General features: G+C 46.0%; 3 protein-coding genes across 3 annotated transcripts; all 3 read left to right on the top strand.

Annotated features, from left to right (window-relative positions):
• The first annotated feature begins 848 nt into the window (after positions 1–848).
• Positions 849–1,265, top strand: LOC147976696 (ethylene-responsive transcription factor ERF098-like). Its single transcript, XM_087520948.1, has one exon. The coding sequence runs from the start codon at positions 849–851 to the stop codon at positions 1,263–1,265; it is 417 nt and encodes a 138-aa protein (XP_087377074.1).
• Positions 1,266–6,343: 5,078 nt separating this feature from the next.
• Positions 6,344–7,591, top strand: LOC147976695 (uncharacterized). The gene has a single exon (XM_087518979.1). The coding sequence runs from the start codon at positions 6,501–6,503 to the stop codon at positions 7,389–7,391; it is 891 nt and encodes a 296-aa protein (XP_087375105.1). The 5' UTR covers positions 6,344–6,500; the 3' UTR covers positions 7,392–7,591.
• Positions 7,592–15,489: 7,898 nt separating this feature from the next.
• Positions 15,490–17,052, top strand: LOC125532317 (ethylene-responsive transcription factor 1). The gene is made up of 2 exons (XM_087518977.1): positions 15,490–15,650; positions 15,733–17,052. Exons 1-2 carry the CDS (start codon positions 15,506–15,508, stop codon positions 16,443–16,445), a joined length of 858 nt encoding a protein of 285 aa, XP_087375103.1. The 5' UTR covers positions 15,490–15,505; the 3' UTR covers positions 16,446–17,052.
• The last annotated feature ends 356 nt before the right edge of the window (positions 17,053–17,408 follow it).

The following is a 17,408-nucleotide window of genomic DNA, read 5'->3' as shown; positions in this document are numbered from 1 at the left end:
TGTAGACGTGCAGAGTAGCTGTCGCTAACCATCCTTTGGTGGTTCTACGGATTAGTAAAATCTAGTGGTTTTAAGCACCGCTGGTTAACTAAATCGTCCAGTTGGCAATACATCTTACGGCGAAACCTCCACGCCGTGCAAGCCCAGGGTTCAGGTATCGCCTTGGAAGGTTCGAAGCATGGAACCGGGAAAGGGAAGTTGCGCCGGTGGCCACAACTACAGGATAGGACTAGGGCACTCACAAGTGTGGGACCGTCGTCTTGGCACCGGTGCAACGCATCGGCTCTTCATGGTCGTGTCACGTCCTTATCCACCATGGACAGCCCCGGGCCCTCAAACCCTAGCGCCGCCAGCCCTCGATCTTGCCTGCTCCTGCCGCCGGCGAGGGCCGCGGTGGCAGCGGGCCTGGCGCCAAAGGCTTCAGGACGGGTGGACGCGACGATATCCCTTGTGAGGTGGCAAGGGTGCCTCTTGTGGGAAAACTGAGGCGGCAGTTAGAGCAACTTCAACGGGCCGATCCAAACGGACGGCGTTTTTGTTCGTCTTTTGTCCGTTTGAATCGGCCGCCCGCCCGTTGTCTGCCCTCTTTTAGTTTTGGGTCGGCAGTGCGCCCAACGGGCCGTTCATTTCATGAACGCGCGCGTTTTAGATCATGTCGTCGCCTTGGTTTTGGCGCTCCAGCGCGCAGGAAAGGTTCGCACACGTGGGGAAAAGCGGCCTAGCGCGCTGGTTTTGACGCTCCAGCGCGCGGCAAAGGTTCGCGCGCGCGCCGCGGCCGGCGCTTGTTATAAAGAAGACGCTCCCTCCATACTCTGTCCGCCGCCCACTCTCGCCGTCTCTGCGCCACCATGTCGATCCGCTGCCTGGGCGCTTCGGATTTTTGCGGAGTCCGCGAGCGCCGCTCCGGCGCCTTCTCCTCCGAGATCTGGTTTCGTGAGAAACGTCTCATCCTCGGCACCTTCGACACCGCAGAGGAGGCGGCCCGCGCGCACGACGCGGCGGCGTGGCGCCTCCTGAGGCCTCGTCGGGATATGAATTTTCCCAACGTGTCGAGTCAGCGGGCGCAGGATCTGACGCCTCTTCCATGGCTTTTCACCGACGAGGATCGTCGTGTCCACCCGAGGCGGCAGCGTCGCTTCGCCATCGCGGAGAAGGACGTCGAAGCCTTGGTGGTGTGGCGCGGAGGCTTCCCGCAGGACATCGTCGACGAGCGCCAGTTCTACAAGCAAAGGAGGTTGGAGAGGGACGCGAGGAGGAGGGAGTGAGCCGCCTATCGGAAGGACAAGTGTTCGCGGAAGCAGGCAGCTCAATTGAAACTGAAGCTACGAGAAACGGCGGGTTGGGACTTTAAAGACGAGGCGTATGCTGACGCCTCCGGTGTCGGAGTCAGAAAGCGACGACTAGTGGTCTTTTATTTTATTTGTGTACGCTAGAACTATATATGTATCCGTTTTTATCTGAAAAAATGGCCGGCGGCGTCGGCGACGTAGCAGGCGGGCGAGGGTGTGAATCCAATGTGCCACCGACCAGCGGGTCCGGTGAGGAAAGAGGGCGAGCGCGCGCGTCCGTTCTGTGTCCGCGCCGACGCAAATCAGGCTAAAAAATGGATCGGGAATGGGTCGGCAGGCGGACGAAAGCGGACGCGCGTCCGTTTGGGTCGGCGCGTTGGGCCGGCTTTTTTGTCCGCGCCGACCCAAACGGACGGCGGCGGACGAAATGGGTCGCCCCATTGGAGTTGCTCTTAGGGTGGCGCCCCTACTATGCGACGGCCACCGGAGCTCCATGGACGACGGAGTGGCTTCCCTATGGTGGGCTGCTTGGCTTGGAGATCGCTGGCAACGGTGGCTGCGAATCTGGAGTCCCGTTCAGATCCGTCGCAGTGTGGCCATGAACAGCCGACGACGCGTGGAGGGACCGGTGAGGGTCGGCTGGAGGCTACCTATCGGAGTACCGGCGGCGACATTCGTCTTCACGGCGAGGCTCTGCATGGATTCAGCCAACTGCGAGATCAGGGTGACACGACATCTGATGAAAATCGCGCTGACTGCGATCATGGAGGACGATGGTGGCGTCTGTGACATCGTTTCCTTCTTAAGGCATCATCGTGCTAGGTTGTGGCACCACGCTCGGGGTGCTCCGGGGGAAACCCTAGAACTATGTCTCCTGGATTGGACGATGACAGCGTCTTCAATGTCGTTCTCCTTCATGAAGGCATCGTTTTGGAGCAACGGTTGGCTAGGTGGACAAAAGGAAGAGCGGTGTTACATCTACTACAAGGCCGATGGCAGGTCTCAGCGGTGTGGCCCAATGGAGTTTCGGCGGCGGCGAGTGTGGATGGATATATACAGGAGGATGGCACTGTGTGACGTTGTGATGGCATCGACAGAAGCAGTAGAGCCTCGCAAGGTGTATGTGTTGATCGCTCCTGAAGATGGAACGACGAAAAATGGGGGCGGTAGATCCAGAGCGTGTGCATGCGGTGCGCCCTGCGGGTCGATCAAACAGGGTGGTGCTCTCGGCACGATGCGGGACAGCTGCATGAGGCCATTAGGTTAGATAGTGTGCATTCATGCGGTTCGGGCACGATATCAAGAATATAGGTATTGCGACTTTGTCTGCTGGATAGGAGGCTTCGGCTTGATCTATGTACTCGTGTTGTCAGACTCTATTAAATAATAATAAAGATGATTATGCACATCGATTGATGCAGGGGCCAGGGTAATTCTCCTTTTCAGAAAAAATAGAAGTTCTTTCAAACAACAAACTTACAAAAAGATGTACGAGACAGGAAATGAAGAGGCGAGACGGGGAATTCTCTATTTGGCGCATTTTGCGTCAAACTCTCCAGCAATTGCAGAGACGAGGTGACCGAGCGAGAGATTGGGCCGGCCCATTTCTAGTAGGTAGAAGATTTCGGTTTTGTGAATCTTCTAGAGGTTCCCAACGGTTTTTATTGGTTTTGGGAACCTTCTAGAAGATTCATAGAGCGGTTTTTCTATTTTCTTTTCTTTTTTCTATGGCTATTTCTTTTTCTTTTATTTTTTCTTCTTTATTATTTTCGATCTTTGTTATTTTTTACTTTAATTTTTCTTTAGTTTGAAATTTTCAAATTTTTGTTCCAAATTTTAAAAAATGTTCTCATGTTCAAAATTGTATTCACAATTTTTAGAAAATATTCGTATTTCAAAGAATGTTCAGGAATTGCAAAAAATGTTCTTGCTTTCAAAATGTGTTCATAATTTTTTTTAAAAATCATGTTTCAGAAATTGTTCATGTTTTAAAATTTTGTCCATCATTTAAAAAAATGTTTGTGTTTTAAAAAATGTCTAGAGATTTCAAAAAATATTCTTGTTTTCAAAATTTGTGCACGATTTCATAAAAAATTTCTGTTTCAAATTTCTTCATGATTTCATACAATATTTCTGTTTCAAATCTGTTCATGATTTCATAACATATTTGTGTTTAAAATTTTGTTCACAATTTCATAAAATGTACCGGGATTTCAGAAAATGTTCTCATTTTTATAATTTGTTCATGATTTTCATTAAACTGTTTGTATTTCAAAAATTATCCTGGAATTGCAAAAAAGTTTTCATTTTGAAATTTTGTTCACAACTTAAGAAAAATGTTTATGTTTCGAAAATCTTTAGGATTTTTTTTGCATTTTTATCAATTTGTTCAAAACTTTAAAAATTGTCCCCATGTTTGAAATTTTTCAAAAATATGCGAATTTTAAAAAAAATCTTCTTTTACAAACAATGTTAGTTTTTTTTCAAAATTGGACAAAATTTTAAATTTTGTTCCTGTAAATAGAAAACTATTTAAAAATTTCAAATTTTGTTCACATTTTTTAAAATTTTGTTCTTGTTTTTTAAAGTGGCTAAAAACAATTGAATAATCTGTACGCTTCAGTAAATAGGACGCTAGAGTGAATATCGCGTTATAGTAAAACTATTCACGCCATCTTCTTTCGCCATGGGCCATAAGGTATAATTGCTAGCAGCTGTGTTAGTTACTGTGACTTTGCGAATTCGAACCTAGCAACCGTGATTTTTTTTTTTTGCGAATTTCTCCTCTGTATATGGGCCGGCCCAGTCGGGGACGCTCCTATGCGTGAGGCCGACTGTTTGCTGCAATTGGCGTCGAATAGGAGCTCCCGCGGGACGGGTATACTACTTGGCACAACGACATACTCCCTCCGTTCCTAAATGTAAGTCTTTTTAGAGATTTCATTTAGGACTACATTCGAATGCATATGGACACACTTTAGAGTGTAGATTCCTTCACTTTGCTCTGTATGTAGTCCTTAGAGAAATCTCTAAAAAGACTTATATTTAGGAACGGAGGAAGTAGTTGTGAAGTGTGTAAATATACATGGTGACTTTGAACCACCACTTAAATGACTCTCTGTTATGAAAAGTAAAATGTTTGTGCAAATGAATGATGTGTGCCCGATTGTGTTTGAATGTTTTTGCCGGTTTCACTTGCAGGGTTTGTAACCAAACAAAGTAATGCTCAGCCCTGAAGAAGCTAACGGGCTGGTCTGACTTGGCAATTGATTGGATTAAGAGGGAGGGTGAAGGCACACCCCTCCTGAAAATAGGGGATGTTTAGATTAGTTTGAAGGCATCTGTAAACGTACGTAGGCCTTGGTGGGTGTAGGATTTTCGTTGCCAGAGTGACCCAGACCCATCTCAAAACATATGGAATTTCTTTTCAACTAAATGAAGTTGTCATTAGGAACAGTAGTTATCATTAGCCATCCTTTGGTAGTACGTACCAGTACAAATTAAGCTTGCTTAGGGCATGTACAACGGTGCTATCTTAGAAGTGTAACGTAGGCTAAACGCTGAGGTGGAAGGGAGAGAAAGCATAAGAAAATATTTGTCTTTTTTTTATTTAAGAGATGACCTCTTAGCACAATATGTCTCATCATGTTTTTAGAAAATAGCTAGTTATTAAATATAAAGCTAAAAGATAATCATTATAGAACGCTTTTATTGTTACCTCTAAATTACATGCAAAACTTAAGATAAATTTGTCTTATCAATCACTGTGCATGCCCTTAGTAGTTTTAAGCATCGTGAGTTAACTAAATCATCCACTTGGCAATACTAGTACGAATTAAGCTTGCTTAGAGGATATCTAGTGGCTTGTGCAAATGGTGATCTATGCCAAATTTAGACTACCACATGTCAAAAAATGTCTTTAGTGGCTTGTCTATTGCGTCGTTTAAAATTTAGACAATGTCCAAACTAGCTACCCGTCGTCCACATTTGGACAACCAAGCCACAATTTCCAAATCAAAAATGTTGGCTCATGAGCTCGTCCATGCACCAACTCGGAGCAATTGGAGGATGTCGGCAGGGGGGCGGCCGCGCCGGCACTGGTCACGGAGGCTGTTGCGCCTGGACCGCCGCCTCATCAGGGCTAAACCTGTTGCTATTGTTTATTTCTCGTAAATTATATAGGGTGTTGCTAGTGCTGAACCTAAAATAATTTCGCGGCTGGTTTTATTTTCTCCTTTGTATGTCTTGCAGATGAAAATAAATAAATGAGAATAACTAAAAAATGACCAACATAAGATTTTTAGAAAATATAGCTGCTATAAGGTACTATTAAAATACGTATATGAGAGAGAATATAGACATCATGTATATAGACAATCCGCTGGAAAACTTAGGTTGCCTAAAAGAGAATCTTTTTACTTCATTGTGTATATGTAGATATAGACCATCAAATTTAGACAAGCTACTAGAGATGCTCTTAGGACATGTACAACGGTGCTATCTTAGGAGTGTCACGTAGGCTAAACGCTGAGATGGAGGAGAGAGAAATCATAAAAAAAATATCTTCTCTTATTTAAGAGATAACATTTTAGCACAATATGTCTCACCATATTTTTAGAAATAGCTAGTTATTAAATATAAGGCTAAAAGATAATTCATTATAGAACGCTTTTATTGTTATCTTTAAATTACATGCAAAATTTAAGATAAGATTGTCTTACCAATCACTGTACATGCACTTAGTACTTTTAAGCAGTACATGCTCCTTAGTAGCTTTAAGCATCGTGGGTTAACTAAATCATCCACTTGGCAATACCGTCTTACGGCAAAACTAGCACCCTGTGCAGGCCAGGGTTTCGGGAAAGAGACGTCGCTCCGGTGGCCGCAGCTAGAGGATAAGACACTCGCAAGTGTGGGGCTGTCGTCTTGTACTAGATGCACGCATCGGCTCTTCATGGCCGTTTCGCGCCGCACGTCCTTATCCGCCATGAATTTTGGAGACTTCGCCCCCTCAGCCCCTCCAAGCGGCTCGCCGTCTATATATTACCCCCAGAGACCACGACCAAACGCAACACTACAGCACGCACCACCTTGATCAACCTGCCCTGAGTTCATCACTCAAAGTAAGAAAGAGGGTAGCGACCGACAAGCAGAGGGACGCAGGCACGTACTATACCTTAGTCACGTACACACAGCGAGAAGTGAGCAAAGATGTGCGGCGGTGCCATCCTCGCCGAGCTCATGCCGAGCGCGCCGCCCAGGAGCGTCACGGCGGTCCACCTCTTGCCCAAGCGGCAGAGGGTCGACGACTTCGAGGCTGCTTTCAAGCGCTTCGACGAGGACCCCGAGGAGGAGGAGGAGGTGCGCCAGTGCGCGGGCTTCGAGTTTGGCGCCCGCGGGCAGCCGGCAGCGAGGCGCGGCGGCGGTAGGCCGGCAAAGTACAGAGGCGTCCGGCGCAGGCCTTGGGGCAAATGGGCGGCAGAGATCCGCGACCCCGTCAAGGGCGTCCGGGTCTGGCTCGGCACCTTCCCCTCCGCCGAGGCCGCCGCGCACGCCTACGACGACGCCGCACGCGGCTTCCGCGGCGCCAACGCCAGGCTCAACTTCCCCTCCTCGTCCACGAGCGCACCCAAGTGCCGCGTAGCCGAGAAACCGACACCGTTCGTTGTTATTGACCTCGACGACGACGAAGAGGGTGATGCCGGAGCAGCGGATGCCGGCGGGATAAGCTCCGAATCCAGCGGCGCCCTGCCGGACTTCTCGTGGCAGGGCATGTCCGCGTCCGACGAGGTCACGGCGCAATCTGTCCATGCTGAAGTGGAGTCCGGCCAGTCCGTCGTCGACCTGGGCAGCGCCAAGAAGCGGCCCCGGATCGAAGCCGACGAGGTTCTGCCAGCAGCGTCCGACGACTCCGCCAACCAACTGTTAGATCCTTTCATGTTCGATGACGAACTCGGTTTCTTGGACAGCAGCTCGTACGAGTGGCTGGATGGCCTGTTCGGCGCCGATGCTGAGAAGATCGACGGCAGTCAGCTGGGGCTCTGGAGCTTTGGCGACGATGACTGTCTCGCCGAGGACAGCGCGTGCGTGCAAGTAGAGTAGCAGTATTGTAGTATCATCAAAGACAACAGGATAGGATAGGACACTCGCAAGTGTTTGACGCCCTCCCACACCTTGTTTTTTTTTAGGATACCCCCACACCTTGTTGATGATATCTCTTTCATCAAAGAAATAAAAAAACACCCTGTTGATGATGTAAAAACTTTGCTGTTCTGAGATTGCTAAATCTCAGTCAACCGAGAGTCTCAGTCCATATTATATTAGTAAGATCTTATATGAAGACTATACATTCATTCCCTCAAAAAAACTATACATTCATTCCACAAAAATTTAAATCGAAATTAAATTCATAGGCTGATGAAAGAAAAATAATCTGTTTAAGTCGCTTTTCTCTTCTCCATCCGAGCAGCTCCGCACTTTTTCTTCTTCTTCACATTCGTCTTCCTCCTCTCGCCTCCGACGAACCCTCTCTGACGCCGAGCGAAGCACCAGTCACCGCCACTTGTGACTGGCATCACGCGGTCGTGCATTGCCTTTTGCTGGTTCGCCCTTGCCCCTAGTCACCCCTCTAACCCATGTCCTCTTCTCCGGCTCTGGTGAACCCTTTGCACTGAAACCCGTCAACCTCCTTACCCTCCTCTGCCGACAACCATATGGGGAGTTACGATGTCCCCATCTCCGGCCTTATTTTGGCTCGGCTCGCTGGTGACACCGCAGCCGATGCGGTGTCCCCGTCTCACCCACATGGCAGCATGTACATGATTCAACTGACATCTAGAAAAATAATTAGAGGTGTCTATCAGACGACAAACTCGGTGAATATCATATATTTCAAATATGCATTGAATAGTAATGTCAGTATGATTCAGATAATTTTCTGATATAGTACATATCATGCAATCTATCAATCGAGAATCATCTCGCTATGCATATCATGTTTGAAGTAAAAAATTTAAAACATGGTAGATGTATGCTATTTCAATGTTGTAAAAAACAAAACAGGCTTTTCCTTAACATTAAAAATAATAATCACTCATCTAGTACACTAGATACCCTTGAAAATACTTTCTAGTTGCTCTTTTAAATAACTCGAATCATGGTATAACCTTTTTGACTATGCATGAGTTACTTGTATCCAGCCACCCATAAGCCCCGAAAAAACCAACCCTTTAACTTCTACACTACAATATAGTTTTAATTATATTGCTCGAGGTTGTGCACCACTGTAGCTCAAGAGTGAGTGGTGGTATGTTCTGATTGAGGTCTCAAAGGTAGTGTCAGTGGACTGCATAGGGTGCAGTGGAGCAGCCCGCCCTAGAACTTGGGTAGCAATGAGGGTGTTCACCTGTTGTGCGGCGATGAGGTTTTCCTCGTTGTTGATCAGCCGTGTGTCATAATTGACACGAGGTCTTGTGGAGTGGATACCTTTTCACCTCGATGGAATTGTGTTAGGTGTGCTCCTCTCACAAGACTCACGACTTTTTCTCTCCCATGATGGTAGAAGGACATCTAGTTCTGCAGAGCGAGTTTCCATGTTTTTTTAGCGAAGGCAAAATGTTTGCCTTCTGATTAATTAAGCAAGGAGAGTTTTAAGATGCAAGAACCAAAGGTTTTTGGCCTCAGCCTACCCCCAAAAGATAAGGGCATAAACAAAATACTCGATGTATAAATGGTTGCCAGATGAGGCCAGTCCATGACATACATTTGCTTTTTAAAGTCCTAGCTCCTTCCGAAGTTCTGAAGTAATGAGCATAAGAATGGAGGCCATGGCCATACGATCGAGTACTAGGTTGCTGATCATCCAGGTCCACCAATCATGAACCAAAGGTACTGCGATCCAAAGATGAGGCTGGACACATGACACAACCAATTCATGCTTTAGTAGTAGATCACACACGCAAAGAATACCAACCGACGGGAAAGAGATATGTGTTGGACAGATTCTGGGGCGTGTGAGCACAAGAGGCAAACCACATTAATCAGCCAGCGCCCACACTAAAGATGACCAATGTTCCAAATACTGTTATGAAGCAGAAGCCAAGAAAAAATTGCAACAAATTGGTCCTCGTATTAGTTTGTGTGGGTGTGGCTGACATGTTTTTTGTTGCCCTCATCGTGTCGTTGGAGAGACTGAGCTTGGTCCCGTTTGTACCGATCTGTTTTAGTGCGGTTGGCTTTAGATGTATTGAAGTTTGTCATGTCATCAGTGGTTAATTGGAAACTAATTAATGGAGATGGATAACATTTAACCTGCTAAAAAGGACAAAAATGCTATCCGGCAAACATTGGATTTCTAGTCATTCGCAGCGAACGCATCAGTTACCATTCAATCTCCTGGCACAAATCACAGTGCAAGACTGGTGCCACGTAAGGTTTTCCGAATTAATTGCTCTAACTAGCTTCCTGGCGAATGCCCCCCTTTTTTTTCTTCCACACAAAATATATCAGAGGTGCGCCGGGGCAGGGTGCTAGAACTCCCGGCCTCCTGAAGGAATGACAGGCGCTTACCACTTTGGACTAGAAGCGGTTTTGTGAAAACATGTGGTAACACTTTCTATATATACTTTGAAGCTAAAATGACCTGAATTTGATTTTTCATTTCAAAAAATTAGGACAAAGAAAAATCCAAAATCCCCAAAAAATCTGCCATTGAAAGAGCAAAACTCCCTAAATTTTGCCATGTGTACTTGCAAGTTCCAAAAGTTGCTTCTTTTAGAGAACACTTTTTTTTTAATTTTGACATAATTTTTAGACGAGTTTTTTTTGCAAACTTGCCGTGTGCAATTTTATTATAGGTAGCATGAAAATTTCATTTACTTGGACCAGGGCATTTTTTTAATAAGCCCATGACGAGGTTTTATTAAATACACCATGGTAGTTGTTTTGTAGATATCATGTTAATTTTATTATTTAGTCGATGGTAGTTTGTGTTGGTAGCATGGCAATTTTACTATTTACACCATGGCAATTTTTTCATTAGACGGTGACAATTTTTTTCAATTTGATCATGTAAAATTTTCCAGTTAGACCATAGCAGTTTTATTAATTAGACCATGGTGATTTTATCAGTTAGACCATGAAATTTTTGTTATATGTAGAACGGCAATTTAAAATTTTATACTTTGGCATTTTCAATTTAAATTGTAGGTAGCACCTTCAATTTTGCCATGCGACTATTTTTTTTACTTTAGCAATCGTCATTTCTCTGCTATATATCATGGCAATTTTTGTTTGTGCTTTTAAGAAGATTTTAAAAAAACCTATATCCTAAAAACGGGCAAAAATAACTCAATATATAGACAAATTTTTAATAATGTATATTTTATCTACATCATGCCAAACCTTTTTTTACTCTTTAATTTTTTTGTCTATGTAAAATTGAAAGGTGTTGGGCCGAGAGGCCTAATAGAGGGTCTGGCTGACGTGGGGTTCACGCTAGGTGGTTTTCGAGTGAATCCCCCCCCCCCCCCCGCGCGCCCATGGCGTTGGTCAGCCGGTATTGGGATCCAAAAAAATAATGGATCTTGTAAGTCTGTACGTGATTGCCACAATGGTGGTGTTTCACAGCTAAGCCGATCCGTAAGGGATAGTTGTAGGATCAGAACTGCTGCACACAATGATTAAATAGGGAGTGTTTTTTCAGCATATGGACGGGAAGACTTGATTATGCACACGTTTGGGGCTATTCACATTTTCAACTAAAAACACTCTTATATTATGGGACGAAGGGAGTACATATTTTGGAAGGAGTTAAAGTAGAATGTTTCTACACCGCTGGTGGAGCTTCATGCGGACGTGGATCCGCATTGCATCATTCGAGGGTGGTTGCTCCAGTGGTTCACGTAGGCGCATGCCGATGAGAGAACTGTGGTGCTCAAGGGGCTCTATGAATTGTGGATCGCTGGGAGTATGTGAAATGAAACAATTTCCAAGTAAAATAAAAAGGACCAGAGGAGTATTGGAGAGAGAATAATGAGGGTGACTGAGGAGTGAAAAAGCATCAAGAAACAACCGGCGGGTGCGCTGCCGAGCTCTTCAACACAGCGTTGGGAGCGGCCTGCTCTTGGCTGGGTGAAAGCAAATTGTGATGGAGCCATGCCTAAAACGTTGGATTTTGGTGGCGGAGGCACAATTCTCACGGACCACAAAGAGCATTGCCATTTTTTCTCTTTGGTTGCCAATCCGAAGCTTGCGGAATTGCTCACCTGTTGACCTGCTATCAAGCTGGCCATGGAGATCAATGTGAGGAGACATATCTTGAGATACCTGTTCGGACGGTGATGCGCGAATCAACTGATCACAATAAGGATCAGTAGGCATACGGGCATGTGGTTCAGGAGATCAAAACTCTACTTCACTCGACGAGTTTAAGATGGGTTACGTGTGTCGCGCTGCGAATGGCGCAACACACAATTTAGCTAGAGAAGGTTGCATCAAGAAACTTTGTAAGACTTGGTTCCATGTGCCACCGGAGTGTATTGATTCTGTGGTAGCTTCGGTGTCCGCAGTGATTTGAATAAAAATGAAACAATTTCCAACTAAAAAAACAAGGAGTCGTTCTGTACCAGCACAGAGTGCTTGATTAATTTTATTTTATTTTTGCGGGTGAGCACGGAGCGTGTTGGCCACACGCCCGTTATGCTGCCGATTCCTGGCCAGCAGATAGCTAGCTACCTGTCAACATTCAACACAGGTACATGCATGCACCCTGCAGGTCATTTTCCACGTACCAAACAATCCTTGCAACTAGCAAAAGAGACCCTTGCAACTTGCAATCCAGGAGTCACGGGACGCAGCTCCCCCGTCTGAAGACCGGTCGGGACGGTTGCCTCGCATCGCATGCACTTGTAACTTGGCCACTTGACCATGTTTAATTACTCCCGTCTTTCTCAAGAAAAAGAAAATTTTAATCCTGCCAACCTGCTCCGGTTCCAACCTTGCAATCCTTCTTTTCAGAAAAAATATTATGCAAGTTGCATAAATGGCTAAGTGTAAGAGAGGCATATACGGATATACTGTTGGGTTGTGGTTATCCTCCGTCCCGGGAACCGAGATATCCACGCCGATGACCGAGAGCGGTTTCCTGCCGTGGTTTCATGGGGCTCTTATCTTCGAGTCAACACTGTTCATTGCGGCGGTTTCACGGGGCTCTTTATCTCCTAGTCGACACTGTCCATTGCGTCCGTTTCACGGGGCTCTCTTCTATCTCCAGGTCGACACTGTTCACTACGGCGGTTTCACCGGGCTCTTTATATTCGGGTCAACACTGTTCACCATAGCGGTTTCATGGAGCTCTTATATCCAAGTCGACATTGTTCACAGTAGTATGTTTTAGCCCTCGATCAAATATTCTGGGAGTGAATGTTTGATTGCTATCGCAGTAGTGACGCTGCCATGGAATAAAGTACAAAACTGTGCTAACTAATGACATGCTGATGATGCTCTTGTTGATCACCAAATATGTAATGTAAATACTTAAAAAAATTAACTATCGTTTACACAAAAGTAACTAGCTACAAATAAACACCCATTTTACTAACATACATATATGTCAGTTTTGCAAACATATCTGGCAAAACCCTAGCCATGTTAATTGGATGGCTAATTTTTTTAAAAGGGAAAGCTTAAGAAAACATATACTTTGGTGAAAGCTTTAAAACTGCCATGATGAACTTTCACCCATAATGGCATGATATAAAACGAACCTTGCAGTAAAAGGGCACAAAATCGTGTCCTAAGTTGATTTCGTTAGAGAACTATGTAGCTTGACTTCTCACATCCTCGATTAAATTTCAAGTGGAAGTGGGATTTCATATGTTAGATACCTCAAGCATAGAACATACCATCGTTTGAATGGTTAGGAGGGAGGTTGGAACCCAAGCCGATCACACCTTATGTTTGATGCGGTTTATTTTTCAATGTGAGACGATGTCCCTGTTATGCGTGTATGTGCATGCTAAAGTCATCATCTCTAAAAAAAGTCACATGCAAATGAATGAGTTAGTTGATTAATGTTTGACACATTTTACGGACGAGGTCAATCTTCACTAGATCAAGAGAATATTTACAGATAGTAAAAACCAAGAGTTATGATATTGTCGTTGTTGTTAAGCACCCCATCCATGATTAGAGAGGCGGAAAAAGTGTGTTGTGAACGAGAAGCATGCTTAGACATATTAAAGTCACTAGGTGGATATCATTGAATTCTTTAGCCAACCGGTTCATCTTTTCCAGTACGTAGTTCTTTTAGTTGTTGTTCATCTACCCCGATGTCCTTGAACTAAGTTTATCTAGGGTGCCCATTGAAAGTAATACTTGATTATTGATGTTTCAGATGGTGTGACGTCATTGCTCAAGTAATCAATCAGTGATATCAATTAGGCCCACCTATTTTTTGCTGAAAGTTTTTGTAATACAAGTGGTTAGCCTTTCATTGGATCTATGCTCGTTCAGGGCATCTTCAGTGCAGACCCTTAAAATGGACACGATATTTGTCCGTGGATCGTGTTCGGACGCGTCCGCGGATATGATAGAGGAGCCAACTAGCCAATCTATCCCTCAAATAGACATCAAATCCAAACAATAGGGGTGTGCTAGACAGACCTAGATAGAACAAAGCACATGGGCTGTGGGGACATGTGGTCCAACTACGGTGGGTCAAGCCGGATCTTCGCATGGGTGTCCGGACTCCCACAAAGCTCCCGCAAATTTGCTTCCGGTTTGGAGAAAAATGGACATGTGGACTGGTCCATGGACATTTAGGGGACAATGTTGGGTGGGAAAACGTGTCTAGATTTTGTAGTCTTGACTTTTACCGACACTTTGAGGGACCGCGTTAGAGATGCCCTCACTAGAGCATCCAAGCCAAGTGGCCAGCAAGTTCATGAATCTCGAAAAGTTAAGCAATTCATGCCCCAAATTGCGTGGAGTGAGTACATGGCACTGTGAGGGAGGTAGACGTTTGGAACCTTTAGGTGTAGATGAACCCAAGTTAAAAAGAAACAATAATTGTAAAAAAAGGTAAAAAATTCCTTAATGAAATGTTTAGAAACAAGCATGATCAAGTGTTACACTGGTATACAATTTTTGCGGATCAATAACTTCCATGTATTGTGGGCGACGAAAACCAAAATCAGTACCATATAAGAGTCACTATTCACTTTTTTGTCCTACAAAAAATATTTTTCTTTTCCTTGAAGTCAATGGGAGTTCTTCATTCGTGGAACTTTTTATGCGAGTACTTTAGGAGGTTACCGCATGGGACATGTGGTTAGCAAAATCAAAATTCATACTTTAGGAGGTCAAGTTTGTTCTGAAAAAGTTTCAGAATGATTTGATCTTTTTCCCTCATTTGCTATTTTTTTTCATATCAGGTTAATCTACACCCAGGTTCCAAGGGATATTTTCCGGACAAGGCGATGCTAGAGCCAGAGGGATGTTCATTTGCAGGTTGCAGCCACGATAACATTACTTTCTTTAGAGAGAGAATAATTAGATTCTTGAGGCTGGCTTGCTGCAAAAAAAAAAAGATTCTTGAGGCTGGCATTGTGTATAGAATCCGGCAAGAAAAAGTGCTTGCCCTGTGGTTCCTTGACAGTTGCCACGTAGATCTGCCCTGCCACTGTGTTGCTGCCACGCCACGTAAGCTGTTGAGGACGTGGTCCGATGTACCTGTTCTGTGCCAACCAGATTGTCGGCTAGCTCGGTTAGGCTGGTCATAATGGGCAAGAAGATAAGCTAGTAACTTACACACTTTCCTAGACTATGTTACTACCTTCATAGTGGGTAGGAACATTTATGTAGTGGCATGCAACAATGTATTTATTAGGTTATATATAGACTCATTATTTTTTGAAGTGTATGATGTTCCGGTAACTTAGCTAGTTACCACAAGCACCTCTCTCTTCATTAAATATGTGTCACATAAGTAAAATTGTATTGAAGTGTGTGATGTTATTCTAACTTTCTCCCCATTATGACCAGCCTTATAAGTAGGCGACCTGGCCACCAACACAGCACGTGAAAGAAAAACCCAACGGAAAAAGCAAAGAGAGAACGATGTGCGGCGGCGCCATCCTAGCGCAGCTGATCCCGCCGTCGGCGGGCCGTGCCCCGAAGCAGGTGGCCGCCGGCGGGGTCCGCCCAAGAATGGCGGCATGAGCAAGAGGCACCACAGCAGCACCCCCGATGTCGACGACTTCGAGGCCGCCTTCGAGGACTTCGAGGACGACGTCGACCTGCAGGCGGAGGACGACGGCGACGACCATGCCGTTTTTGCATCCAAGCCCGCCTTCTCCACGGGTAGGGCAACCCTCGTGGTTTCAGCGAGTATACGGGGTTCATGGCTGCAATCGTTACGCTGCTTACCTAGATTCCTTTGCAGCCTACTATGATGGCCGCGCGGCGCAGGCGGCCAGCAGGAAGAAGAGCGTCCGCCGCCTCCACGGCATCCGGCAGCGGCCGTGGGGCAAGTGGGCGGCGGAGATCCGCGACCCGCACAAGGGCACCCGCGTCTGGCTCGGAACGTTCGACACGGCCGATGACGCCGCCCGGACCTACGACGTCGCCGCCCGCCGCCTCCGTGGCATCAAGGCCAAGGTCAACTTCCCCGACGCGGCGAGGGCCGGGGCGCGCTCGCGCCGCGCCAGCCGGAGAACTGCGCAGAAACCGCAGTGCCCGCCTGTGCGGACGACGGCGTACTCTGCCACCGCAGCTGCACACGCACACGTAGTACAGGCGGAGCAGGACGCTATGATGATCAAACCTGAGCTGATGGAGTTTTTTGATGCGGACGCGTTCGTCGACCTGACCGCCGCCGTCGCCGCGCTGCCGCCTGTCACTGGCGCGAAGAAGCCGATGGTCGATGAGGATTCGTCGGATCGGAGCGGCGGCTGCGCCATGCTGGGGTTCGCCGACGAGCTTGGGTTCGATCCGTTCACGCTGTTCCAGCTCCCCTGCTCGGACACCTACGAATCCATCGACAGCCTCTTCGCCGGGGACGCCGTCATCCAGGATGCCCTCGGCGTGGACACTGGCATGGAGGGCGTCAGCCTCTGGAGCTTCGAGGAGTTCCCCATGGACAGCGCCATTTTTTGACGTTTCCGTGCGATGCGCCCGATCGGTTGTAAGAATCTCCATCTGGCATCTTGTTCCATGGTGCACAGAACCTTGCTGAGACCAGATTCTGTTTCATGCAGTAGCCAGTCGGCCTGCTGTGGGCTGATTAGGCCCAGTCGGCCAGCAGAGGACCGACAGTGTATTATTTTTGAAAATTTGTATTCAGCGTAATATTTCTGAAAATTCATAAAAAAGTGTATTATTTAAAAAAAAATAGCTCGGCTGCGCCCTTCCTTCGTTCCTGGCCAAGAAACAGAATCGTCGATGCATGGCTACTGCATGATTGCTTCCTTGATGAATGCAGATTCGTCGGACTGTATGTGCGGATGTACTGCTGGCCGCCTGTATCAAACTGTATTGTACTCTGCCATCATTTGTGCTAGTCTTTCCTACTGTTGGTCAATAGTCTTACGAATTGATCGTGTCGGCAGTGCCTTCTATGATTGTGCTTGTGCTTGTGCTTGCGGTTGTCAATGCCAAATACGTTTGTAAACCTGGTTATCGTGTGTCACCCGCGCACATCATGTCATGTTGAGTTGGATTGTAAATTTATTAATTCAATTAAAGGCTCTTTGTTTCAAAGGATTCTTAAGGAATTTCGGCAGTGATTAGTATGATTAAAATCCATAGGAATTTTTCCATTGGATTCATTTGTATTGGCTTTCATAGGAAAATTTCCATCTACTCCAACCTCATGCGAAGAATCATACGTTTTTTCTGCGCACAGTCAAATGCCCACATTAATCATGCGGTACTAAAGATGACATATCACTTCATTCCTGTGTTTTTGTCCCCACAAATCCTGCGGATCAAAGAGGCACTTAAGCTATACAATTATGGATGTATTCGCTACATTGTGTAGTTGATCTTTACATAAAAGATGTCAATCTGTGGTGGTGGTCCGTTCGTCTTTGGACTCTGATTTTTTCTTGTAGGGGCTCA

Source organism: Triticum urartu, chromosome 4A, assembly GCF_056163025.1.
Source record: "Triticum urartu cultivar PI428250 chromosome 4A, HENAU_Tu73, whole genome shotgun sequence".
Classification (NCBI taxonomy): Eukaryota; Viridiplantae; Streptophyta; class Magnoliopsida; order Poales; family Poaceae; genus Triticum; species Triticum urartu.
This window is presented reverse-complemented; position numbering and strand designations above follow the sequence as displayed.

Excerpts from the sequence above, each read along its gene's own strand:
- LOC147976696 (XM_087520948.1), top strand. The coding sequence starts at position 849 with ATGTCGATCCGCTGCCTGGGCGCTTCGGATTTTTGCGGAGTCCGCGAG.
- LOC125532317 (XM_087518977.1), top strand. The coding sequence starts at position 15,506 with ATGAGCAAGAGGCACCACAGCAGCACCCCCGATGTCGACGACTTCGAG. Across the intron at positions 15,651-15,732 it reads CAAGCCCGCCTTCTCCACGG|CCTACTATGATGGCCGCGCG; the intron begins GTAGGGCAACCC and ends ATTCCTTTGCAG.
- LOC147976695 (XM_087518979.1), top strand. The coding sequence starts at position 6,501 with ATGTGCGGCGGTGCCATCCTCGCCGAGCTCATGCCGAGCGCGCCGCCC.